Source organism: Sinohyriopsis cumingii, chromosome 9 (genome assembly GCF_028554795.1).
Source record: "Sinohyriopsis cumingii isolate HCF-2022 chromosome 9, ASM2855479v2, whole genome shotgun sequence".
Classification (NCBI taxonomy): domain Eukaryota; kingdom Metazoa; phylum Mollusca; class Bivalvia; order Unionida; family Unionidae; genus Sinohyriopsis; species Sinohyriopsis cumingii.
This window is the reverse complement of record NC_142969.1, coordinates 61,129,302-61,156,919: the sequence shown is the minus strand read 5'-3', so window position 1 is coordinate 61,156,919 and position 27,618 is coordinate 61,129,302. Positions and strand designations below refer to the sequence as shown.

Here is a 27,618-nt window from a genome sequence, read left to right as displayed (position 1 = left end):
ACTTAATGAACTATGTGGCCCACGACAAGGTGTAAATTTGTGTATGTGGCACTTGCACTGGAAAGTTTGCCCACCTCTGCCTTTAGACTATAGAAGGGAGGCGGAGTTCTCAATAAATTTCAAAACTGAAGTCATTTATACCTTGATGTCAAAATCTCAAAATGAAAATCTTAGCTGTCATGTGTTTTTGAGTTATGAACTCATAGCTTACTGCATTTCATGTATTTTACATACCCTTTTTTGTCTTTGTACACAAACCAGTTATCAAAATAATAATTATTTAAATGTATCGTAATTTTTTGTACATATCACTTTGTGTTTTTCGAAAACAGCCATTAAATTATCGGACATAAAATTTCTACTAAGAAGATTTATGTTTGCAAAAAAGATTGAAAATAGGTTATTGCCATTTTGTTTTATACAAAAATTAATAATTAATTGTTGATGAGAAAATACAATGATTGATACATAAGCATGGGTGCCTGCAGCATAGGTCAGTGGGATCACCTGACCCCCCAAAATCATACTGCAAATATATATATATATATATATATATATATATATATATATATATATATATAAATTCCGACATGTTTAAGCATGCAAATTAAGCTGAAAATATATCACAAGATTCTGTTCAAAATGCTATGTAAATATTAGCTTTAGTTTCAGACTGTTTACAATACTAACTCTCCTGGCTGTGACTGACTGACACGCCTCCTGCAAAAAATTCTGCAGGTGCCCATGTGCATAAGCTCTCTTATTATCATTACAATATCTACTGGTGTTTATTAACAATTGGACAAAGGACTTCACAGACCATACCTTTAAATATTATCATTAATTCTCCTTATTAAGTCTGTCACCATAACAAAACACCACATGCATTTTAAAATGAGTTCAGAAGCCCTTTGATGTTTTCTTACCCAACAAAAATTATATCTCAGTACATGCTAAAGTGAAGACCACAGACCATTGGTCAGCTAGTCTTATTGTTTTCATTATAGTCATACAAACAAAATATAAAAACCTAGTCATTTTCTATCGTAATTACAAAAATCACGGACTCCGTTAAATCGATTCATATATATACAATTACTATCTTTTAAGTATTTGTTCTGTTTTGACTTGGATATAATTAACATTTTATTGCAAATCTATTCTACCATATACCCCACTATTATCTTTGTTGGCAAGTTCAAATAACAAGTAATGCGTATGATTTCTTGTCCTTATAACATCTGCTGTATGGACAACAGCTTCAGTAGCACATTGACAGATTTTCATTTTCCTAAAGAGAGCCTCATTTCCCTACTGTCAGCCTCACTGATTTGACATCTTATGTCGATTCTTGCACTCAGTCTGGTTTCAACTTGAATAACCCAAAGCGCTAAGCATGTTTAATTACCATGTAAATAACAAGACATAGCCATGTGGTTGTTGTGACAATGTGCATCGTAATTAAAACAAGAATGAATTGTTGATTTAGCAGTGTTTATTAATAATGGAATATGGTAGGGTCGTAATACATGAGGATTATCACAATCATCAGATAACAGTCAAGTTTTTTTTCTCTTTGCAAATGCTACAAATAAAAACCACCATGAATAAATACAGTCTTGTACACTGACAAAATTTTGTTTTGTCTCTCACATGCATACACACACACACATACGTGTGCACATTACCTGAAACATGATTTCAGGTTCTTTATTTTTCATTGCAATTTGATAATTAAATTATTGTTAATGTAAAAATACAAGTTGCACTTAATTTCTTGACAATGTGGTCTCATGTCATTATGTACAATTTACCAATAAATAATACCCATAACTAATACATGTTCAAACGATCTTAATCATTTTGTCAACATTACACAACATAACAGCTACATATGCTCTAAATGCAGATGAGCTTGCACACTGAGACATAATTCTCTCTCTCTCTCTCTCATTCACTAATAACAAAAAAAAATCTTTGAGTGCTTTTATTTTTATTGTAATTAGATTCTTGAGTTGAGAGCAAAATGAGACAGAAAATATATGTTTACTTTATACGTTTGTACTGTTAGGTTGTCAAGTAGCGTGTGCTTCGTAGAACTTGTTCAGGTACAATCCCTTTATTTATCGTACACGGTCAGTACCACTGAATGATAATTATTTATTTTACATATAATTTTTCGTACACTAAAATTAATAATTATTTTTTTGTGTACGAAAAATAACGTGAAATATCGGGGGGGGGGTAGTGGAACAAACTGATGCTTGAGATTTCTCGCCACTTTAGGAGATGCTTTTTCCTTCTCCCCAGAATTGTTGCTAACTTTTTGTTTCATTGTAGTCTGAGGTTTTGAATGCTTATCACTGGGAGGTCATTTCTGAAACTGAAACAGACAATGAAAACATACTTTTTTGAGCCATAATAGCGATTTGCTAGTATAACAAAATTTCTCCATTTTGCGGCCAATGTGGGTATGTGAGAAAGCTTGCCAGTAGCTTCTTGAGGGTTGGTGGTTCTTTCCAGGGATTTCCCTGGTTCTTCCTCCACCATTAATACTGGCCGCCATGTATAGCCTATCGTGTGCTGAAAAATGGCGTTAAACCCTACAACAACAACAATTACTCCATTTTGTTATTGAATCTAGAGTAATTCCAAAGCATGGAATCACTCAGTGTAATGTCTGGTTAATCCCTACTCAATGATGCATTAATTAAAACACCAGTTTTCTTTAGATGTTCCAGCAGTTGAAGCAAATTAATTACCAATTAAACTATAAAACAATTCAAGTTTGTCCACTTACTTTTTACAAGTCCACATGTACTTGTATCATAACTTACAATTTACCTATAAGTCATACATGTTATATATAATATTACAAGAGAGTAAACACCCTTTCCTTCTGACAAAACCTATTTAAAATCAACAGATATTTGACACTACACTTTGCATAGCATAATAAATTTGGCACAGATGTTTACAGATTTGCTGCAGGATTGCTAGTTTCTTGCAGCAAAAACCATTAGACATGCAACTTCTTAAAACCAATGGAGGAAAAGTCAATCAAATTATTATCAGTTTCCACAATTTGTAGGACTCATTGCAAAATGTAATGTTTTGTTTCATATTTTTTTTTACAGACAAAAATTCTAAATAAAGGTTTGTCAAATTAAGTCGTGGTTGCCCATTTTATTGGTGACCTCAGTCAAGTAATGCTAAAGTATAATCACTGTTTGAATATAAGTATCTGTATGATGGAGATCAGCAGGTTTTTGCAGAAACTATCCAGGGGTTGCAGTTTAATTGTCTTAGAAGTATAACAAATTGTTCCATTGATCAGTCATAACAGAATTGTATAGAGCATAACAAGTTGTGAATTTTAAGAATGTTGAAATGGTAGATAACCGATTTATTTATGGCAAGGTCGTCTGATACTTTTGATCAATAGGAACACTGTCATGTTCTGATGCAAACTGAAGATATCGCACAAACCCATGACATGGAAATTGCACCTCATCCATAGCATGTGGAACCGGAGGTTGAGAAAAAAAGAAAGGGAACCAAAGTTCTAAGACATGTACTTGATTACCTACAAACTGGTTAAGGAAAAAAGCAAAAAGGATGGATACTATGTGTTCCATCAAGAATATAAGAAAGATTATTCATTTACTAATGAGAATGCTTGCACGTATTGAATATAGCCTTGCAATGAATGTGATCCTTCAGCAAGAGTATACTAGGGATCAAGTTGTGGCAAATTATATATTAGTATCAGGAAGACAGATCCCTAATTTGTTTAAATTGAGCCAAAATTGCTGTGGTTCTTCCATTACAAATTACAAATTGTGTGCAGGATCTAGTTCACAAAACAGAATTCACACTGCTCTTGACATCAGAAACTGTCCATAAACTACCATAATTATATACTCACATATAAGCCAAATATAATGTAGGAAAAAATAAAGGCCTGGAAGAGGGGTAGGTCGGATTGTCCACGGGTCAATGTCTAAAAACTTTACAGTTTTTAAGTCTTTTTGTTGACTACTGTAATGGATGCAAATCTTGGGACACGAAAAAATAATTTTTTGCATGTGCATATTTTCTGATTTCTCCAACATGAAATTAAATAAAGGTAAATACAGCCTTCATAATTCGTGGGCCGGTTGGGTTTTACCTGGGAGACCAGGTTATAATGTACAGTACTTACACAGTGCAAAGCATGCATAGCATCACTTAAATCCTTATTTATTCCCAAACATATTAGATGCATATTTTGCTTTATTCATTGTTTCGACCAAGCTGCAGTCTTCCAGATAACATTTCAGCTAGTCCTTAATAGCCGTTTCATTTATGTTGAATCATGCGCTCAACAGTTACTCATTTTCAATGATTATAAGTAATCCTACAAACTGAGGTAACATTTATGAAATGGTATGCACGTTTGATTGTACAAGGCACATAACCATTATAACATGTTCACAAAGAGTGGTAATAATAAAGGCTTAAATTCTCATTATAGATCAACTAAGATCAGCATCAGTCTATTTTAGATTTGTTTATTATTGTTTTTGTTCTAGGGTTTAGCACCATTGTTCAGCACAAGATAGGCTATACATGGCGGCCAGTATAACTGGTGGAGGAAGAACCCTGGAAAACCCAGGGAAGAACCACCGACCCACAAGAAGCTACTGGCAAGCTTTCCTACATACCCACGCTAGCCAAGCCTTGGACTCGAACCCACGCAGACAGAGGTGAGATGGCAGTGATCCGTAATGGTGAGTGCTTTTGACCACTCGGCCACTCGGGGCCACCCATTTTAGTTTTGTGTTTTGACTGAACAACATCATAACTTTCCACACAATAGAAAGCTTGATGTTTCGGCATCTCCTTTGTTGATAGTAGGCAGATTTGTCTTTTGTTTTCCAACAGCAATACAGGCCATTCCATTTAATCATTAAAACCCTGAAACTGGCTAGTGATAAGAGGAAATTTGACCGGCAACTATACCAGTACATTCATTACATCATATTAGCATGATTACCTTAGTTTTGTAAAACGATGAGTAAGGCATACCTGCCAACTTTTTAAAAAGCCAAACAGGGGGACTGAGTACAAAAATAGAGAGATTGGGACATAAAATGAGAAGGTTTTACATGGAATTTTTACATATTGATCAATCTTTCTGGTCAAATATGCGTGAAATATACAAAGGATGCACTGTTTCTCCCTGTGAGGTGCCCTATTTTCACCCAGGACGTGCCCTATTTTCATATTCAGGTCATCTGTGGCCATACTGCACAATAGCTAAAGGTTGGTCTTAAATAAACAAGGAAGAAATCAATGCGACAAATTAAAGTTAATCCTTTCTGATGCAACTATTTTCTGAAAACTACTGGCCCTCTGTCATAATTCCAAGAAACCATTTTCTACACTATTGTGTGTTATCCAAGCACCAGCAATTGGCAAATAAAGGATTCCCAATTTTGTTGAACTAAAGGTACCTAAATAGGCAGCCTCACAGTACTGTACATGTCGCAACTGTATATCCAACCTTATTCCCTTATTGTCAACTCGTAAGGCATTTAGTATTGTTTATTATAAAACATATATTCTGAATTAGTTTTTAGAGGATATATTTGCTGTGTGGTATGTATATTCATTCCTTCTTTTAATTTAACAATGGTAATTGATGTTGGTTTATATGGTATAAAAATGCCAGGTGTTCAGCATATGGATTTACAGCATTCATAAACATTCATAGTGATCATTCTTGGGATTGAAATTAATTGTTGACAATTTTATTGTTGTGGTTTATCTTTTGTTGTGGTTTTTTAATTTTGTGTTGTTGTAGAGGTAAAAAAATCATAAATTCATGTGAATATTGTTTAAACTTAACATTCCTTTTAGCAAAGAAGCAAATTCTTTCTAGTTGTTGTAGGGTTTAACGCCATTTTTCAGCACACGATAGGCTGTACATGGTGGCCAGTATTGGTGGAGGAAGAACCTGGGAAAAGCCCCGGAAAGAACCACCGACCCACGAGAAGCTACTGACAAGCTTTCTCACATACCCACATTGGCTGAATCCGAAATTTGAACCCACGCAGACGGAGGTGAGATGGCAGTGATCCATAACAGAGAGCACTTAGACCACTTGGCCACTCGGGGCCCCATTCTTTCTAGTAATTATTTTGTCACACATTATTCACAGGTGATACAATACAACATGGCTTCCATGGATTGCATATGATACATCTATTTATGTAGCACTTTTCTTTATTAGGAGAAATGAAAATCGAGCACATAATGTAATAATCAGGAGTTCTCTGCAAAAATCTGGAGATATTATAAAATCGGGAGGTAGGCATGGAGTGACCCCAAAAATCAGGAGTCGTTTTTTTCTCCTCCCGGCATTGAGAGTTGACAGTTATGGTGTAAGGTCACTTACATCAAAAGCAAACTACAACTCATCTTGTATGGTATTAGCATAACCTTCGAAGCATTATTTCTGAAACTTCATTATTGCATTTTGGAGATATCATTAAAGTTTAGTTCAGTGGTGCCCATGAGTCAACTCTCCAAGGGATGTATTTCATTCAGCAGAATGTACTTCATTCAGCGTGTTTTCAAACCTACAATGTACATGCAGTGGCTCCATTATATAAATACATTCATTAGTCTAATTACAAGCATTGAATCGAACCATATTTTTGTTTGTTGTGTTGTCATACTGGGATCACGTTTTAATGAGTTAGGTATTTACATTTTCAAGGCAAAGTAAAAAACGTTATTACTGGTGTACTGATATAAAATGCCCAATACAATAATGCATAAACAAACAATAATTGAGTCAAAAGGGGGAAATAATGTTACAGCAACTCGCGATTGCTAAATTCTTGTCATTGTTTGATTAAATTATACACAAATCTAAATTAGGCAGAAACAATAAGAAAACAGAAAATTAAATAAATTACTTTTGAAACAAAAGTTTATACCATATCTTGTTAATAATCATACATGTATACCCTGAGATAAATATATGTGTAATTTTTGTTAATATAAGTTCTCCTAAATAAATGCATTTAGTACTTGCCTCGTGCATCTTGTTATGTCTTTGAGTTGTGGGTTGGCTTATACATTGGTCATGCACTTTTGTAGTGTTTATACCTGTTTAGTTTGTGGGGTTGGCTTATATGTGAATGGGTTTATACATGAGTATGTACAGTATTCAGATACAAGGGGTTCATTTCCTGTTTTTAGATGCTTTGAAAAAGAAGTGGAGTAATGAGAAGCAGAGAAGAATATTACCAGCTCAGCAAACTAAATTAGGTACGCAGATACTTTATATATTTGTTGTCAAAAAAGTGATATAAAGTCATAAATAAATTAGGTGTGCATATATTTTATAATAATCTTGTCACCCATCAGTAACCGTTTCACATTACTGCCCCATTACGAACATTTCGGGCAGCATCTCTGACAGTTGGAGGGAGAGAGAGAAGAGGGAGAGAGATGCAAAGAGACAGAAGAGAAGGAAATAAAAATTAAGAGGGAGGGAAAGTCAGATACCAAGAGAGACAAGAAAGAAGAAAGAGAAATGTAAATGCAGGATGAAGAAAGGGAAATGCTATTGAAATTAAAATTGGAACTGACAGGTGGAGCACTTTCCACCCCTAGCCCCTTTTACATACAGGTTAAGGTTTTAATCTTAGCAGAAATATTAGGTTAGTACTCCCTTTTAAAGAAAAAAAAATTGATCAATACTTTCCTCATTTGAGAAAATTGCTGGAAGTTTGAAATGGCCAAGAAGGTGTTGAACATGATTACTACATAATGTACTTATGGGCAAAGTTCGTGAAATTTACACTTCACTATCGCTACATCAAAGTGCTGATCATGATGTGGTTAAGTAATGTTTCTTGAAGGGTTATGAGCTGGTACCTGGGGCATATCAACAAAGGTTTAGGAATTATAGACAAGAAATTAAACAAATCCATGTCAAATTTGGTAGTTGAAAAGAACTGTTTGATAGGTGGTGCAGGGCCAAGAAGGTGGTGCAGGGCCAAGAAGATTGAACTGATCAAGATTAAGATAACTTCATACAATTCGTATTATTTGAAGAGTTCAAGAATTGAGTCCATAGTGATGTCAAGACCTTTCCTTGATGAATAAAAGGTGGAAACTGGAAAATGTTCATACAGCTGATAATTATTCCTTGACCCACAAAGTTTCATTTGTCAATAAGTCTTGTTCTCAGCAGTTTGCTGGTAAAAAAATGACTCAGTCTCATACGAATATTTGCCAATCTCAATATGGCAATTATGAATCAAACATGTAATAAGACAAAACAGAAAATCCTTATCTCTTCCTATATGCATTTATTATAAGAAGAAAGGGCATGCTATTTCTGATTGCTGTGGGTTGAAAAATAAGCAGAATCAAACATCCAATAATAATAATAATAATGAGGACTTTGTATAACGCCTGATCTTTAGAAGCTCTAAGCACTTTACAACGTTAGACAACACCTATAAGATAAAAAACATATAATGATATGATTACAAAAACAAACACCATGAAATTAGAAAACATTTAAAAAACATGCTGAGAATATTTAAGGTAGGAAACATTATGAGGTCTTTAAGTTTGTTCTTGCAGTCGAAATAAGCGAGTTTTGAGAGCCCTGTTGAATGTGATCACTGTGTCTTTGTGTCTAAGTTCAGTGGGCAATTTGGGGCCCTGAGTGGCCGAGTGGTCTAAAGCACTCTCTGTTACGGATCACTGCCATCTCACCTCTGTCTGTGTGGGTTCGAGTCTCGGATTCAGCCAATGTGGGTATGTGAGAAAGCTTGCCAGTAGCTTTTCATGGGTCGGTGGTTCTTTCTGGGGTTTTCCCGGGTTCTTCCTCCACCATTAATACTGGTCGCCATGTATAGCCTATCGTATGCTGAAAAATGGCATTAAATCCTACAACAACAACAGTGGGCAATTCATTCCACATTGCTGGGCCCTTGTATGCAAAAGAACACTGTCCATATGACTTTGTTTTCATACTTGGAATAATGATTATGCAATTGTCAGAAGAGGAGCGTAAGTATCTTGCTGGTGTGTACACATGGGTGAGGTCGGATAGGTATGTTGGACTAGAGTCCAACAGTGAAACATAGCACAGAGAACAAATTTTGTGTTTGATTCTGGATCGAATGGATAGCCAGTGTAGGGTACAGAGCAGTGGGGAGGTGTGCTCTGATCATGGTACTGTAAGTATAATCCGAGCAACTGTGTTTTTTGAAGTTTCTGGAGAAGATATTGAGATGAACCAGATAGAATTGAGTTACAATAGTCCAGTCTTGAAAGTACTAATGAACACACAAGTGTTTTAGTGGCATCGACTGAAAGATATTTGCAAATTGAGCTGATGTGTCTCAGCTCAAGATATGCAGCCTTGCATATGTTCATGACATGTTGGTGCAGTGTGAGAGTACTGTCCAGAGTAACACCTAGGTTTCGTACTGATTGTGTTAATTTAATGTTGGTGTTGCTGATATTTATTGTTTGAGGTAAAGGATGTGAATGAGAAAGTCTTTGTGTTGTGGCTAGAATGGCCTCAGTTTTATCATCATTCATCTGCAGCTTGTTACATGTCATCCATGATTTCACATCAGAAATGCACCTCTCTACACCTTGGATGGTAGCATCAACTTCAGTTGGGTGGCTAGATTTGTATATTTGGGTGTCATCAGCATACAGTTGGTGAGACACTGGATGATGATCTATGACACTTGAGAAAGACTGAGTGTACAGAATGAAGAGAACAGGTCCAAGAACAGACAGCTGTGGAACACCACAATATAGATCAACTGGGCTTGAGTGTATTCCATTTGCAGATACAGTTTGTGCCCTGTTGACCGAGTAGGACGTGAACCACAGTAAGGCTGTATCATGAATGCCAAATACATGCTGGAGACGGTGAAGTAATATATCATGGTCTTTTGTGTCAAATGCTGCAGACAAATCAAGGAGGGTGAGAACTGTAATCTTTCTGCTATCCAACGCAGAGAGAATGTCATTAACTACTTTTAGAAGAGTAGTTTCAGTACTGTGGCGAGGGCAATATGCAGATTCTACATTGCTAAAAAGACTGTTTGAATTTAGATGAGATACAAGCTGAGATAGAACCACCTTTTCTAAGAATTTTGATATGAATGGCAGATTAGAAACTGAGCGGTAGTTCTTTAAATTGTTATGGTCTAGTGTTGGTTTCTTTAGCAGAGGCTTTACAATGGCTATAAGACCAAACAGAAATCCTTATCTCTTCCTATGTGCATTTATTATGAGAAGAAAGGGCATGTTATTTCTTATTGCTTTGGGTTGAAAAACAAGCAGCAGAATAATGACAGGAATTCCAAATGCTTTTATTTCTAGAAGGTCATGAAAGCAATACAGTTGTTTGGTCAAACAAACCCCATTCTGATTTTAGTATGGAGATTTATGAACTATTAAATGTTCAATATCACTTTGTGATTCTGCCAAGCCTTTCCCTATTAAAATATTGAGGGAGCTTCTCAGTGTTTTGTTATCATGTACTTTGTCTTTGACTGAGAAGTATTCTTCTACTGCAAGTCTTATTAGGGAGTAGAGTGCAGCTATGTAAATTTCCTCCCATTGTGTTATTATCATCAGACTTGATCTTGGGAGCTGTGACTGTCAGAGCAATGACTGCCTTACCACAGGCATGTATTCATTTATTACTAGGCAATAACCCAGCTGGAAATAAGGCTGTGGTTAATCCACGTGTAACTGACAGGCAATGTTTGGATCAGGAACTTAATTCTGTTGAAAAATGAAATTCTTGATTAATGCAGTACTTGTTCAGTTACTAGAGCTGTGGCAAAAAGGTGTCTTGAGAGTGATGTTGATCAGGAAAGTATTTCCTTAGCTGACAAATTTATTGGTCAGTCTGTTGGTGAGGTTACTCTTGCTCCTGTTATTGACAAGAGGTATTTTGTTATTGTACATTATTGTTGTGTTCAGATATAATTTGAAAAGAACTTTACATTTTTCATTGGAATTACAAAGTGCTCATTGACATTTTGGATTAAAACATTACTTTATGATTACAGTGAATTCATTCAAGGAAATTCTGGAATATATAATGGTGATACCTCAAGACTATTGGTACATGAGTACATTCATGATTGAAATTCATTCGGAACACCGCTGGAATTCATTCAGATCACAGTATGTTTGGTTTTTGTTGTAAAACTTTTAGGATTATTTGGGATTTAATTCACAATTCTGCAAGTTCATCTGTTGATTTTGTTTTCTGTTTCTGTTTGAGACCATTGAGTTGTAATACAAGTATTTTGTAATTAAAATTAATTTTACCTTTCAAAACACAGGATTCTTAGGCATAACTCTATAAAATACAGTTGCTGTTGGTTTACAGGCAGTGTTGGCACTTGCACAGATAAAGGTATAAGATAATTGCCATCTTTTAAGTCGATGCGGAGTACAAGTTGAATTTGCTAATTTTGTAAATTTTCCATCTGTCAATATGTAAGTCAGTGCAAAGTATAAAATTAGGCCAGCTCAATTACTTGGCTTTGTCTTTTTCACTACATGTACTAACTTCTTGTTTCATAAATTTTAAATGTATCACTGTATGCTGCTCCAAATTTCCACTTTTGTTTTGAAGAGAGAGAGAGGCATAGATATTAATAATGTTTAAAAATTATTGCACCTAATGATCAAAATAAAATATGCCCCATTATGAGAGAGGGAGAGACATTTCAGCCCTTCTTCATGCTATTTTATACTTAGACATGATTTTTCTCAATTTTAATGTGGAATTCTGCTTTTCTTCTGATGAGAAAAATCATATTCTCGATGTAATCTATTTGTTTATGTCATCTTTAAAATGGTTTTTTAAAAAACAGTCTGTCCTGTCCAAATCCTCAACAATCCATGTAAAATATTCTCTCCATATATTATATAACACACGATCATTGTAAAGAGTATTCTGATTGGTCAAAAGTTTATATTCATCCAATGAACCTTCATGTAATGGAAACATGAAAATGGAAAGAATAAAGCATGCTTGCAAACATGGCGTATCAAGTTTTTGAGTGAGAACAGGATGATTGGATAAAGGTTTGAAAAACATGTGGAAATGGGAATGACTCAAATGGAAAGTCAACAGAAATGTGATCTTTGCAAGAAAGATTTTAATCACACAAATTGGGGCCCCAAGTGGCCGAGTGGTCTAAAGTGCTCTCCGTTACGGATCACTGCCATCTCACCTCTGTCTGCGTGGGTTCGAGTCTCAGATTCGGCTAATGTGGGTATGTGAGAAAGCTTGCCAGTAGCTTCTCGTGGGTCGGTGGTTCATTCTGGGGTTTTCCCGGGTTCTTCCTCCACCATTAATACTGGCCGCCATGTATAGCCTATTGTGTGCTGAAAAATGGCGTTAAACCCTACAACAACAACAACAACAACGACAGTCACACAAATTGTGGTTTTTACATATTGGAGCAGCAGCTAGCTACAATGTTGCAGCCTCAACATGGTAGTAGTAGGGGTACTAATATTTGCAATAGAGCAGCAGCCACCACATTCCAAAAGAAGCTGCATACAGAGATATTGAATATCAGATGCAAAAATTACAGCCAGTACATGGAGGTGTTTAAAGGAAAAAAAAAAAACATGCTAAGAAAAAAAAACAAGAAAAGTTTTAACATCGAGCCAAAAATGTCACTGCTGACAAAAAAAAAAGAGCAAAAGAAATTTGCTGCAATAAATACCTGCAAATCACCACCATGCCTCAACTTGCATGCTGATGCCATCTCCACCATGGTTGGTACATTTTACTGATTGACATTTGACAGCCAATGAATGAAGACCTCCAATGGAAAGACCAAGACATGATTTACAATCAGATACGATTTCAAGAATTGTCATCTTAATTTCTATATATTGGGACAATATTATTCTTTACATTTAGAAAAAGATGATTGACTTCATTTGCAGTTTGTTGATGCACAAACTTACTGACTTGATGAGAGGCACACTGTATTGATCTTCTCATGGAAGTGGCAATTTATTGTGTTGTTTAAACATGAAAAGTAATCTTCTCAAGCCATAGACAATTAAATTCCAATTTTGTTTAAGAAAATCAAACAACAAATTCTGAATTTGCACTTAAATTCACATCATGTAATGACCCTGTCATGAGGCTGAATATACATGTACAGAACTTTGAACTGGCCATTTAATTTATGGAGCTAGATTGTTCTTTCTGACGGATATTTTTTTATGCTTCATTCATCACAAGACAGATTTATTTCAAGTATGAAAAGGAATGGCATGGTAATCTTTTTATAACACAAATTTGAGCAAGATAAATATTTTCAAGCAAACACCACCCCACTTAGAAAAATAAATTTCTCTCCCAAATAAAGACTTCAATGGATCTTTTGCAGGATCAAAGTAATACAATTGTAAACATTGTTATAAAATTATTAGTACCAGAAGATATGTCAATTTCAGTTTCAGACAGTTGCGTTATCATTTACACAAAGCCTTTTGGCTTGACACATTGTACTCCAGTTTGGGACCCATCATGAATGGAAGTTGGTAACTGTTCCTAATTAAATTGACCTCAAAGTATTGTTAAAATGAGAAAACAGGAAATTTGGTAAATCTTAAACGTTCAGAGATTTTAATTTCCCCAAAATTTAGGGCATTCTGCATGGATGTCTCTATTATTTGTTCGTTCTGGTAAGGGCAAATATAAAAAATAAATAATCATAGAAATGATATGTCAATAACAAAATGGTAACACATCTGATTTGTGTAACTATTTTGATGTGGATATTGAAATATGCAGTTGACTGTTGATGACGCTTGGAGCATTTGGCTATTGAGACAAACAGACAACCATAAAAACATGCAGACTAGTTTCTTTGAATAGTATTTGGCATGTTTCTGTATGTGGTGAACTGGTTTGCAGTGGTTACTGTGGCTGAGTGAGAGAATAAAGTGGGACACCTGCATGCACACAAGCACACACACACATCCACATTTTGGAACTTGTGATTGAGTTTGTGCCCAATGGAGGTAATATTCATTCTTTTTCTACATGCTATTTTTAATACTTTTACTATCTTAATGTAATTTTCTTAACATTTATGAAATTTTCCAAATTTTTGTACATGTAGATTTATCATTGGTCAAATTTTAATATTTTTATTATGAAGATTGCCAAAAAATGTCAGCATTTTAAACTAATCTTGAACTTTCTATCTCACCTCATTAACAAATAATCATTACCTAGGTGATATGACTGGTGCAAGGAAATGGAAGACAATGGACAGATAAATGCAAAACTTTGAAAAATAGTTCACAAGTTCTGCTTTCCATCACAGTTTCTTTTTATAAGAATAAAATGAAATAGCCTTTGGGTTGTGCAGAATGATCAACAAAATGCTAATGCCATAATAAACAAAAAGCACTGTTCACTTGACCTAAGTACATTGTTTATTGTCAGCTTAATGGGAAAGAAAATAATCTGCAGAAAAATTGCTGTTCTGCACAAGAAATTAATGCATTACTTGCAAAGGAAACAAATCATGTTCATGGCTTCTGTTGTGCTATGTTCTTAGTTTGCACATGATCATCTGTCTTCCATAAAATATGTGTGACCTTACATGTATCAGGGCTGATTTATGACTATTTGGTAAGTGATACAAAATAGTATAGTACATGTATAAATTAAAGTTAAGATGCAAAATCTTAATAATTTTCTATATCTTCTTTCCTTCAATATGAGAAGGAACTTCATCATCATCTTTCTATTGCCACAACTTACAGTACATGGTCAGGTAGCTTTTAGGAATATTTTTTGTTTTTTAAATTATTATATTCATTCAACAACTGTGAGAACTATTTTTTCTCCTGTATAAATTACCCCCAATAATCCTGTCATTACATCATGATAGAAAATGCAAATTGAACATCTGTCATTTTGTCCAGAGAGAGAGAGGGAGATGGGGAGGGAGAGAGCATTAAAAGACATATACATGTTTATGTAGAGAGGCTTGTTTTTTTTTTTACAGGTACATATAGCCAGTAACGAGAGAATGAGAGGGAGAAAGAAAGAAATTGATCCCATGTCTTCCACTTAACTCATTCAGCCCCAATCCCGCCTGTAGGCAATAGGAGGCTGTACCCTACATCCAAGCTTTGTAGCATCAAGGTTATTTGAGATACACAAAAGTGGGTGGTATTAAAAAAAAGCAGATAGATATAGCTCTACAGTGATGCCTAATAATATGGATTACAAAATGCAGAGGAACAAACATAGTTTTTGAGAACTGATTTTTTTTACACCAAAAATTATTGTTGTTGGAATCGGATTGGGTCTGGATTTTATACTTTTTGGCCAGTGACCAAATGATAGGTTCAGTAACAAAAACAAACCCCAAAAATTCCAACTTCTACCTCTCTGTACATGCACGAGCTGAATAACCAATGAAAAATGATGTTTTTAGCATGGATAGGCATGAATCGAAGCGAAAAACTCTTGGAAGCAGATGTATTTGAATGTATTTAGAATTAACCCCCAAAATTTGTTTCCTACCACCATTTCAGGTGAAAATGACAAAATCTCCAGGCCCGAATGAGTTAATCCATTTTAGCTGCAAAGCAATAAACCTCAATAAACCTCATACTATTGAAAAAACTTAGCTTGAATGGTTGTTTGTCTCAAAACACTGTTTTAAACAGGAAACTGCAATTATTAATAATGTAATAATTAAAAGCCTTTGATATATATTATGATTAGATTATTGACACATCATTTCCATATGATAGAGTTTAGTTATATAATTATAAAAGTTTGTTTTTATATATTTCCTTACAAGAATGAATAAATAATAGAATACATGTGGAGAATGCCTTATATTTGTTGAAAATCTAATATTAAACAATTTACCACATTATTATTCATTTCAACAATACATTGAAGCTAGATTAGTTAGGAAGAATTGACAGACTTTCTTTCCCATTATGCATGCACAAATTCTCATTACAGTAATTATTGATACATGTGAAGACATCTTAGGCATGCAGAATGTCATACATTTGTTGGAAATCAAAATCATGAAACTTCTTAGATTTAAAAATTTTCGACATTATTATTCATTTCAACGATACACTGAGGTCAGATTAGTTAGGAACAATTACAAATTTCCATTAAGGATGGGACCATAATATGTGCTGTCAAGTACAAACCGAAATTGCAAACTCTTTGTGCAAGCTTGCGTCATGAATGGTAAAATAATAATACTTTTTGGAATGTTGTGCACATTGCAAATGCAGTATCAGCTTTGCTTGAATTGCCTATTTATAAAGATCATTTTATAAAACAAGGAAATACTCTATGGTACTTTTACTGTAAGATACAATTACAACTGCACCAAAATTGGCTACCTTTTTGCACACATGATTCTCACATGAGAACTAACTCATGTTAGTCTTGTGTGCATTTAAACATGCAAGTTAGGTTGAAGTCACATGAGCAATAGAATCTAATAAAATCTGAAAATCACATTAGCAGGATCATATCCAATGTATTACGGGAACCTTCTAGAATATCTGACTGCTTCACAGAAAGGCAAGCTGTTTAGCCTAAGGAATCTCACACAGCCATTTTCTTTAATATGTGGGAAAATCTTCACATTTTAGTATTCATTGGCTTCAGAAACTTTTTACTTTACATCCATATAGAAATCCAGTTGGGGAAGGATGCTGTCAGATGGTTACATTCCCTTTCTGTTATAACCATACAATGTTAGGTTAAAAACAAGAATGTTAGCCATTTGAATACACTAAACCACCTCTTCTAAACAAATCCTCTCAGAATAAAATCCTTCATACTCCCCTGCTTCTTGTACAGTCGGGTACCATCCATTGAAATAGATTACAACAACATGTACTATGTAACCTGGGCAAAATATTTTACTATTTACCTGTTCGGCAAAGGCATTTCATTTAAGTTCAACATTAGAGATATATTTCACAAGTTATAAAAACTTTATAATTGTTATACACAAACTGGCCATCCTTTTAAAGAGATCCTAAATATTAGTTTTACCATCCATTTCGAAAGGGATATGACATCTGCCACATGATTGGTACTGTACATCTTTAAACAAAAGAAAGACAGAAAACAGAAGACTCAGTTGATGCTTTGAGACCTTAGAAATAGACTCAATACCGTATATTTTGAAAATTAAAAATTAAATTCAATATATCAATGCAATGACCTTTGAACTTGTCACAATTAAAGTTAACTGCATGCAAGTAATTGTTGAATTTGATATGCAAGAAGAAAAAAGTCTCTTTAAAAAAAAACAGAAATGAGATTAAGATGCTTGCTTGTAATTTCATAACTCATCAACCTATTTTTGATAATTATAGGTTACTGCATTTGTATGGGAAAATATGAACGAGTTTTGGGATGGAATACTGCACGACCTTGGGAATGCAGTATATCCTTCCGACAAAACGAGTTTATATTTTCCCATACAAAGGCAGTAACCTTTATTATATGCTCATTTTTTTATTCTACCTAAGGTTTAATTATATAAACACAATACACTACAAGAAACAATGCAAATGAATGTATGCCACATTCCAAACAAATTACACAAGCGCATATTCATCATTACACAAATCAACATTATTACTGTACCCAGATAAATTTGAACTTAGTCGCACTCGACATAAGTTTCGAAAAAAAATGGTGTGTCTAGTTAAAATTGAAATTTCGAGTCATATTGTGAATGAATGTGCATTGCAACAACTTTTTCATTTAATCTGGAATGAATAGATTTTTGTATTTTTCTCGATTCTAGGAAATTTCGTGATTATTGACTAGATTTGTATGTGACGATTCCACATGAAATCCATGAGATTTAATAAGCTACGGAGAAGTGTGTTGACATCTGCAAATGTGTTTCTGTTTCTGTCATTGAATGTTTGAAATCATAATGTGGGGGAAAATATGAAGTCTTTCAATTGCAATTATCAAAAAGAAGCTATGAAATTTAATGCTTATTTCATTTTGAGTGCAGTAAGGAAGATGCAATTGCACTTATCATCGAAATTACAGCACAATTTCGAAATGTGTAATCCAGATTGAAAACCTATGACATGGCTCATATAATTCGGATTTGCAGCATAAAGAAAATACATTTTGAGGAAGTGGCCGAGTGGTCTAAAGCGCTCACCATTACGGATCACTGCCATCTCACCTCTGTCTGCATGGGTTCGAGTCTCGGGTTCGGCCAATGTGGGTATGTGAGAAAGCTTGCCAGTAGCTTCTCTTGGGTCGGTGGTTCTTTCCGGGGTTTTCCCGGGTTCTTCCTCCACCATTAATACTGGCCGCCATGTATGGCCTATCTTGTGCTGAAAATGACGTTAAACCCTACAACAACAACAACAACAACAACAACAACAAGATTTTGAGGAAATTCAGGAAGTAAAACTAAGTATATTTTATTTTGCCATTCTTATCACCAGCTAAAGAAGAGAGTATATGACTTGTCACTTGTCTGTTATTTGTAAGGACATTATCTTGCGTCTGTTATATAATGTAGCTAGCCTAAATCCGTAACATTGTATCAACCTGGAATATGCCAAAGCAGCTGGTATGTGGCAGTCCATGAAACATCTGTTTTAGTTCATTCAGAAACAAATTTATACAACCACAATGTAAAGAACCTCTTATGCGAGTGTACATGATTTGTGTACAAAATCAAAAGTGCTTGCGTCTGCGTCCATTGTTTGTTTACAATAGAAAGTAGTTCTTTTATGCACGTGAATGCTATATGTGTATTGTCGCGCGAGTTCAGTATCGGGTAATATTGAATGATTCTGAGAATGTGAAGTTAACGGGGAAAAAAATGAGCATATAATATCTGACAATATTGCATCGAAATCTGCAGTTAGACAGGCAAATAGTGATCTGCAAAGTTGTTGTCTCAGTAATTATGTGGAGGAAGATTACAAAGTCACCTTTCGACATTTAATGTATTATAAGCAAATGCTGCGCAGCAATAGTAACATAATTGGCCACCATACTGCAGTCCATTAAATGTGCAGAGTGCAAAATGATCTTTGATTTTACTCCATGATTTTAAATTATCTCTGGGATTCCATGATCAGTTGCTGCACATGTATTGGTACTGCTTGCAATGAAATTTCCAAAATCAATGAGCTAAATTGTGATGGTTCCATTTTGAAAATTGAGCCTTTTGAAACCTAGGCTACATATCGTTTTTGGGGTACTCACCAGTTATTATTTACTTTTGAGAGAGTGACGTATGTAATGTGAAGTTGTTTGCATTTGAAACATGTACAGTTGAGAGAATATTGACATACCTCTATGCTACTCTGATGTAATGTAGCTGACATTTCTTTGGATATTGTACTTATGGAAATGGTACATGATCTAAGCACACTGCGCAAAAGATCAGCCTGAATTAGTCAAATGTACACTATCTTTAGCATCTATTAAAATAGGGAAAATGAATTTTGCCCTACTAGACAATACCAGCTTCTGAAAGTGCACTTTTTTTAAATAATTTACCTCTGAAGTCCAGGAAGTGAAAATGACCAAGCAGAGCTAGCAGTTTTTGAAAGGTGCACATCTGGAGTAAGGCCAAGCTGTATACTCTGTAACCCATATTATATAGATTTGCAAGTTTTTTTGTGAATAGCCAGTATAATCAGTCAGGAAGCCCGGGGAAATTCTTTTCTTTAAAATTCTAACCCTATGCAAAATATGAAACTGTTGAGTGCCACCTTTAGTGTTTCAGATATGTTATATACAGATTTAGATTCGTAAACCAATTTGAAGACTGAAAACAAGGGAAGTAACTGCCACTGACATAAATTAGGTCTCTTATGGAAAACCACATTTCATCTGCTTGATTTTATTATTTGATTTTTTTTGTGTTGAAATTCATGAATCTTAATTCTTTATAGAATGCTGACAGAATGGGGTCTCTTTCTCACTTTCTCTCTCTCTCAGAAAACAATAATTATATACATTTTAAGGTTTTATTTAGTATAGAAAGAACTGCCAATGATTTTCTTCTGGCTGCAGATAATGATACATGTATTATTTCACACTATTCACAACAACATTTACAGTAATAACAACAGGGACACATAATATACATGCTGATAAGCAAACACTTCAGAACAATGGAATTTTATCAATACTGTTTTTTTTTCCCCTGTTTGGTAAAAAAAAACTGAGTATTGACTTTTTATGGAAATGTATAATAACAGGAAATAAAATCATATTCATTCACTTGTATCTGTAAATAATGGAGTTTTATTATTATTATTATTATTAGTTTTTATATTTACTACATTAAAAATGTATAAATTTTTTATTATTATTAATATGCAATTGCTGGAAATTAATCTTCATTATTAAATCAACTGAGGTCATGTTTAACATGAAATTATTTCTTGTGCATTTGCTATCTGAAATTGTTTAAAAGTTTTTGCAGTTTATATGCATATAACATGCATTGAACAAAAATTCTCTAAGAAATTGGGTCTGTTAATTTGTGGAAGCTTGCACTTTTCATAAGCTTGCGAATTTTGCAAGAAGTGCAAGCTTGCAGATTCTGGTTAGAAAATGACCATAAATGGTGCCATTCTTGTGCAAGCTTGCACTAGCTAACAAATATTTATTTGCGAGTTTATTTTGATGATACAAGCTTGCCTAAACCTTGTGGCAAGCTAACCACAAGGATGCATTTTGGTTTGGGTGCATGTACTTGCACCAAGTCAGAGGGCTTCATGTTATAAATGCACCTTTCCCAAGCTGAAATTGACATTGTTTTTTATGCTAACATTTTATAAGTGTTTTCCAGTGGCCACTGCCTTTATTTCTGTAGAACATCTGATGAAGCCAAGTCTTTATTAAGGAGAGACCATATAAGTTTCTGAAAGGGGAGTATATGCTTGAAAACAATTGTCTGATTTGCAGTATCAAAATGGACAACCATCCAAATTCTTGTTTCATTTGAAACAAATTTATCATGTGATGAATAAAAGAATGACAAGAAATACCCCAATCAGAAAGAACGATATGGCCCCATACATTAATGACCAGTCCCTTACTGTATAAATGCAGTCAGAATCATAGTTGTGTACATGTATATTCAGCCTTGTGACTGGGTCATCACTGTTAAAGGACTCAACATGTGGTTTGCATTTAAATGTAAATTCATTGTTTTCTTTTCTGTTGTCTGTTCTTTGAACAGAAGTGGCTGTCATCTGGAAATTCAATTATCCATACCTCACAGGATTACTTTTCATGTTTCAACAGTAGGATCAATTTGCACTGCTCAGTAGAAGCTCAACATGGCCTCATCAAGACAGCAGATAATTTTGTTCAGATTTTTTTAAATAAAGTTAATGCTTAAGTTTGTTGCAGAAAATGTCAATCATCTTTTTTTTAAATGAAAAGATGTACAGTTGCATTAATACAGTTTTTGAGGCATTGCACTATCTTAATATTCTGTAAAAAAATTTAATTGGTATTTATTATATTTTCTTCATGAGAACTGGGAAATGTATATTCATCTGATAATGATGTAGATAAATCAGCACACCCCTCCCTCTCTCCATCAATCTCTAAAGAATATGCTTTCAGGAGTCATACACAGTAAACCGTACCCATTTCATAGAGACCACAACTGTGGGATAAAGCTTGGTGTGCAGAGTAATTCTCTGTGAGCCACCATGGCAACTCAGTTTTTTTCTTAATCCTGTCCATTCACTCTTCACCACCACCAATATGGATTGGGTTCCTAAAAGTCCTGTGAGCTGTAATGTAGCATGCTGTGTTATTTTCTTTGCAAGAACAACAAACTCTCCATTCCCAACTAATAAGGTTACCCTTTCTTTGTCAGTAAGTTCATGTAACTTTCTGCTGTTAGGCAGCATTTGGTTTGATCTATGCTCATGCAAGTTGTTATTTTGAATGGCTATGATACTTATTTTGTCGAGAAGAAAAGGTATCGCTAGTTGAGAAAGTGACACGAGTAAACACCTGGCATTTGCTATTGGCTATGATACTTATTTTGTCGAGAAGAAAAGGTATCGCTGGTTGAGAAAGTGACACGAGTAAACACCTGGCATTTGCTATTATTAAACGGTTCTGTATTCATGATTCCTTATGGGTAGCCTTATTTTCCCATTGGGAGCCTTTCCAATTTGATCTGGTTTACCCACTTTTTCACACAAACAGGTGCCAGCTGGTATGGCCAGGGTTGTAGCTTATTTCATTAGCATGTGAATAACACTGGAAAACCATGTTGTTGTAGGAACAATGGATTTCATAAGTAAAACTTCTTTTCATTGACTATATAATTTTCTTTCACATGACTGTTATTGTGATTATTAAAACAGTACAATAATATTTTTTTTGTTAATTAATTAGAGACAAGTGGCAACTAGGTTATGGTACATGCAATCTCTTACTGAGTTCATGGTACTGCAATATACGAAGGTAAAGAGTGACATCATACGAATCCCATTATGTAATCGCAAAATGTGGACTGCCTTAAATAAATAAATAAATAGGTGAAAATTCAAAACCACTCCAAAAAATGTTTCATTGATGATATTACAGTCAGGAAATAGTTGAATAAATATAGTTTTGGAAAAGTGAAACAAAAATTATGATGGGCTTTCATGATTTATGTTTGTTTTATTTCAGCTGGTAGATGACATTTTAGACTTCACCTCCTGTGACAATGTGATGGGTAAACCCACAGCCGCTGATCTCAGTCTTGGTCTTGCTACAGCTCCAGTTCTCTTTGCTTCTCAGGAATTTCCAGAACTACACTCCATGATAATGAGGCGATTTAGGCAGGAAGGGGATGTAGAGAGAGCTCGAGCACTGGTAGCTAAGGTTAGTAAGATAAGATAATGATTCATACAGGACTGTGGACCTTTTTTTAAGGAGACTTGCAAGAAGTATTATTTGTGAATTTCCTGGAATTGTACTACGAATCTCATTTTCTCTTCATTAACATTTACTACAGTTCTGAGTAAGTAACAGAAAATTAACTTCTCCAGGAATTTTTCAACTTATTTTTGTCAGATATCCTCCAGATTTGTTTTGCATTCTAGAACACAGTGAGACTAAATAGACCTTATCATTTGTATTGATGTGGAATGGGTGAATCCCATTGATTGAGTCATTATTAGTGAGCAGGAATTAGGCTGTACCAAGTTCATGTCCACAAACTGTGAGTAGGGACAGCAGTTTTCTAAATCAGTACATTATTTTTCTCACATTCCTGGGTCAAAAAATGTATCAGACACAGTAGTACAATACCTGCTTGTATTTTACTGCATTGCTATATCTTTTCCTGGTGCTAATCTCCAGTCCAAGGACATTATTCCCATCTCCAGTTAGTATGGTAATTGGTGTTCTAAGGAAAAATGATTCCAGTTTGATACTGTCATTCACTTCCAACAATGGGGATATCTTTCTTCTTTCCTGAGCACCCAGTACTTTTTTCTATTTTTCATCATTTGGCATAAATGCTGCTGTCAATCAGGTTAATTTTTATGTTTCTTTCTCACCAGCCCTTGATTTATTTTCATGCATCTGTTTAAAATTTAGAGGGTTATTTTTTTGTACATCACTAGTGAAGTGGTGTTCTTGTGTTTCATCCCTCTAAATAGTACCAGGGTCAGGGTGTTATGTCCTAACCTTTTGTTGTTCTGGTTCATTGTTGTATTTATATATTTCATTTCAGCATTCTCTAATGCCTCGAGGTATCGGTGAATATGGGCATAAAAAGGCAACATGGGACACTCTCACCCTCTGTACGGTATTGAAAGAGCACAAATGGTTACCCAATTTGTTTTTTTTTGTGGAATTACCCGGCTTTAATGATTGCACATCCTCATGTATGGAAGTTGCCTGACTCATTGAGAGGCTGCAGTGGCACTAGCTGGTGCATGGAAGGAGCCATTAAGAGAGGTTTCGATAACATGGCACTTTCTGGTATATGGAGGTTGCATATGGGATTTCCTAGTTTATGGAAGACATTTGATCCACTGAGAGTATGTCCAGAGTTATAAAGTCAGCTGCATTCAGTAAGGGGAGATCTCAGTGGGAGGGATCTTCCAGAATGTCTGGAATAGCAGCCCCTGTCTTCACAATGCAAGGGAAATATAGTCGTTGTCTTGCACCTGTAGACCTCCAGTTGAAGCAACATTTCATTTCTCAAAAGTCGATTTCCCAGATAGGAGACTTACCAGTAAGGTTTACATCATCAGACCAGTCAGCAGAGATCAGACACCAGGCACTGGGATATGTGTCTTATGACAGTTCTAAATGGTCAGTCACTGGGCAATGTCCCAGGTGATAATACTTTCTTTCACTGGGCACTCAGCAGCAACCACCTAGTGCTGATCACAGATTACTGGGCAGCTTTCACTGAGTATGGTGTATTGTGCTGATCTTATTTGCTCTCAGATTGCTTATCTCCAAGCATTGAGTGTCAGTCACTGAACATGGACCACTAGGCACCAAGCAGCAATTGACATGTGCAAGGCATCTGACAAGTAGGTCTTCAGACTCCATACCAAATTTTGACCATTGAGATAAGGGCCAGACAGCACAAAGAAGGGATCAGTTTAATAATCACTCATTTTGTATGTGTCATTTCAATCCCTGTAGGAACAGCCTTCAGATTGTGAGAACTGGTCTTATTGTAGAAATTAGGCGAATACTTATCCCTTTACATGTTCCTCTTTAACCCAAATGGAGTGAGCACTCCCACCACCCAGTGGCGAGGCAGCCATGGATCGGAAGACCAGACATGCTTTAGATTTTCCCAGCCTCGTAATTAAGGGAATGAGAGGGGGGGCTGCCACTTGCTGCATCTAGCTCCAGTCCCCTTCTCAATGGAGAGAGGATCAGCAAGTTAGGTCACTCCCCCCATGAGTAGATTTATGATTACACCCCCCCCCACCCCTGAGTTAAGAAGTCCTCTTCTCAGGAGGGAGAGGAGAATAAATAATCCTGCCTGACCTAGAGAGCAAAGACAGGTCAGTAAACTTGATTTTTATGGTGTTATGTATTTAATTTGCATTGTTTGTTGTTTTATTTCATAATATCCTGTGTGTTATGTACAGTTGTATATTGTAGCAGACCTCCTCCAAAAACAATGACAGTTATGTAAACAATAGTGTGTCCCTTTTTCAGACTGAAGGATAACTATTAGGACTATTATAGTAAGTTGAGTCAAGGACATTTGTATTTTTTCACATAGCTAGTTGTCACATGTTTTGTTATGGTCTTGGTAACAGATCTTCAAATTATAACTAGATTCTTCTAGAACAATGAACTTTTGACCCTCATCCAGGTTTTCTTTTTATGTCTTAGTTTTTTTTGTAAATCTTGTTTATTTGAACATTAGACATTTGTGCATTAACATCTGAGCAGAGTGAAGTTCTATTATTGTTGAGCAATATTTTGAGGTGCCCCGAGTGGCCGAGTGGTCTAAAGCGCTCTTCGTTATGGAACACTGCCATCTCACCTCTGTCGGTGTGGGTTCGAGTCCAGGATTCGGCCAATGTGGGTATGTGAGAAAGCTTGCCAGTAGCTTCTCGTGGGTCAGTGGATCTTCTCAGGGTTTTCCCGGGTTCTTCCTCCACCATTAATACTGGCCGCCATGCATAGCCTATCGTGTGCTGAAAAATGACATTAAACCCAACAACAACAACAATATTTTGATTTGCTTGAAATACTTAAAATATTCTTCTGGAAACACAAAGTGCTCAAACCTAATAAAAAATTCTTGCACATAAAGACTTAGGTTTATAGTGAAATTCAAATAAAGATATATTCTTGGATTATATTATTGTGATGCAACAAAAGACTTGGTAATTTACCATAATACAGGCCATCACAGGCACATTAACACTTGCAGTGTTGGATTCATTTTGCAATACCACTAAAGTTTATTGAGAACTTGAATCATTAGGACTTGTTAATAATTCTATGGTTATTTGGGATTTAATTTGCAGTACCATAAGTTTTTGTTTTTTTTACATTTTCTCTTAGTATTCTTGGTGAATAAATTTTTTGTTCAATTTTACAAAACTTGTTGGCTTTTGCTCTTTTCTGTTACTTTGTTTAAGAGCTGTAACAGTGGCATCCAGCATCTGATGAGTTCTTACAAGTCCTTCTCATCAGTTGGGTTTGCCATCTTCATCCCACTCAGCCACTGGATCACGTGATGGATGAAGAAGAGATGTGTATTTTGGATACGGTGCAAATGAGGTTTAATGCCCACTTCCCTTCGGACCTATGTCTGATCCTCTAGTTTTAGAGCCCAAGTAGAACCTGCTGTACAGTTTTTCACTCAAATAATGACATTGAGTGAGCTGACCTGGAAATTGTCTAAAGGCAAAGAAGGTGCTAATCAGAAGAAGAGATTTTCTGTTTCCTCTAATATGCTTTGGCCTTTTAGGCCCCTCTTCCTTTGGATTTAGGTGCCTCCCAGAACCTGGACCTGTCTTCCCACCAAGGCTGTCAAGGTGTTGTAAAAGTTGTACCTTTGCTTTCCATGTCAATGTTTTTTCAGCAGCTTCCTTAAATATGTTGAAGGAGGAATCTTTGTCTCTAGTAGAGACTGTTATGGCCTGGGGCCAAAAATCGTGACATGCCCTTTCAGTGTCAGTTGCATTGACTGCAGAGTTACTTCATATCAGGAGGGCTGCAGCCTTGGAGAAATGCAAGGTTTTGACTGGATCACAGCAAAAGCCTTTTACAGATGACCCCAATGGATACAGAGACACTATTTGATGGGTTAATCCTAACAGTTGCCTCTCAGGATTTAAATATCAGTAACACTGATCCCTGGCCTTGGTACTGGGTAAGGCTAAATGAATGAAGAAACTCTTTATTGTGAAACGACCACAGCTCTTCCTCCATAACTTTTAAACAGGGAAGCAATGACATAATATTCCCAGATTAAAATTCCCATCTGCCTGTCAGTCTTAAGTTGAGGTGACAGGAGTGGCCAGTGGATAGACAAATTCCTGTACACTAATGAGTGATAGTTAGTGACCTCAGTGTCTCACACCTGTTTCTTCAGTCTCCCACTTCCCAGTGTCCCAGTTGGTTCCAGATTAAGCCCTTTTTTCATACGCTTGGTCGGACCTCATGGATGATGCATGGATCTTTTCCACAGCTTCACTTCAGGATACTGCACCCCTTTTAAGGACCTGTATTATGTCCCTTCAGTCTTGACTGGTATCTCTGTCTGAAGAAGTGCACTCCATTGTAAAGAAAGGTGCAGTATACTTGGTGGAAAACATAACATTTTATTCCCACAAGCAGCAGAGAGGGTGGACAGACCAATTTGGAAGCGTCCAAAAACCGAAATAAGCCTTCCTATGAACGATCGAAAAATCAAAAAGCGTAGACAGATTTAAAAAAAGCATTGACGTTACTGAGAAAATCTATTCGGAGTTTGTCTAATTAATATTACTTCATTGTCGTTG

At 35.5% G+C, this 27,618-nt stretch overlaps 1 protein-coding gene across 2 annotated transcripts in view; it reads left to right on the top strand.

Moving 5' to 3' along the window:
- LOC149791905 (all trans-polyprenyl-diphosphate synthase PDSS1-like) overlaps positions 1-27,618 on the top strand; it is a 254,393-nt gene that overhangs the window by 209,267 nt on the left and 17,508 nt on the right. For both annotated transcript variants that reach the window (XM_089970420.1, XM_089970418.1), the window contains one exon: positions 22,805-22,999. In XM_089970420.1, the coding sequence (XP_089826546.1) occupies positions 22,805-22,999 (195 nt within the window). The remainder of the gene's footprint in view (positions 1-22,804; positions 23,000-27,618) is intronic.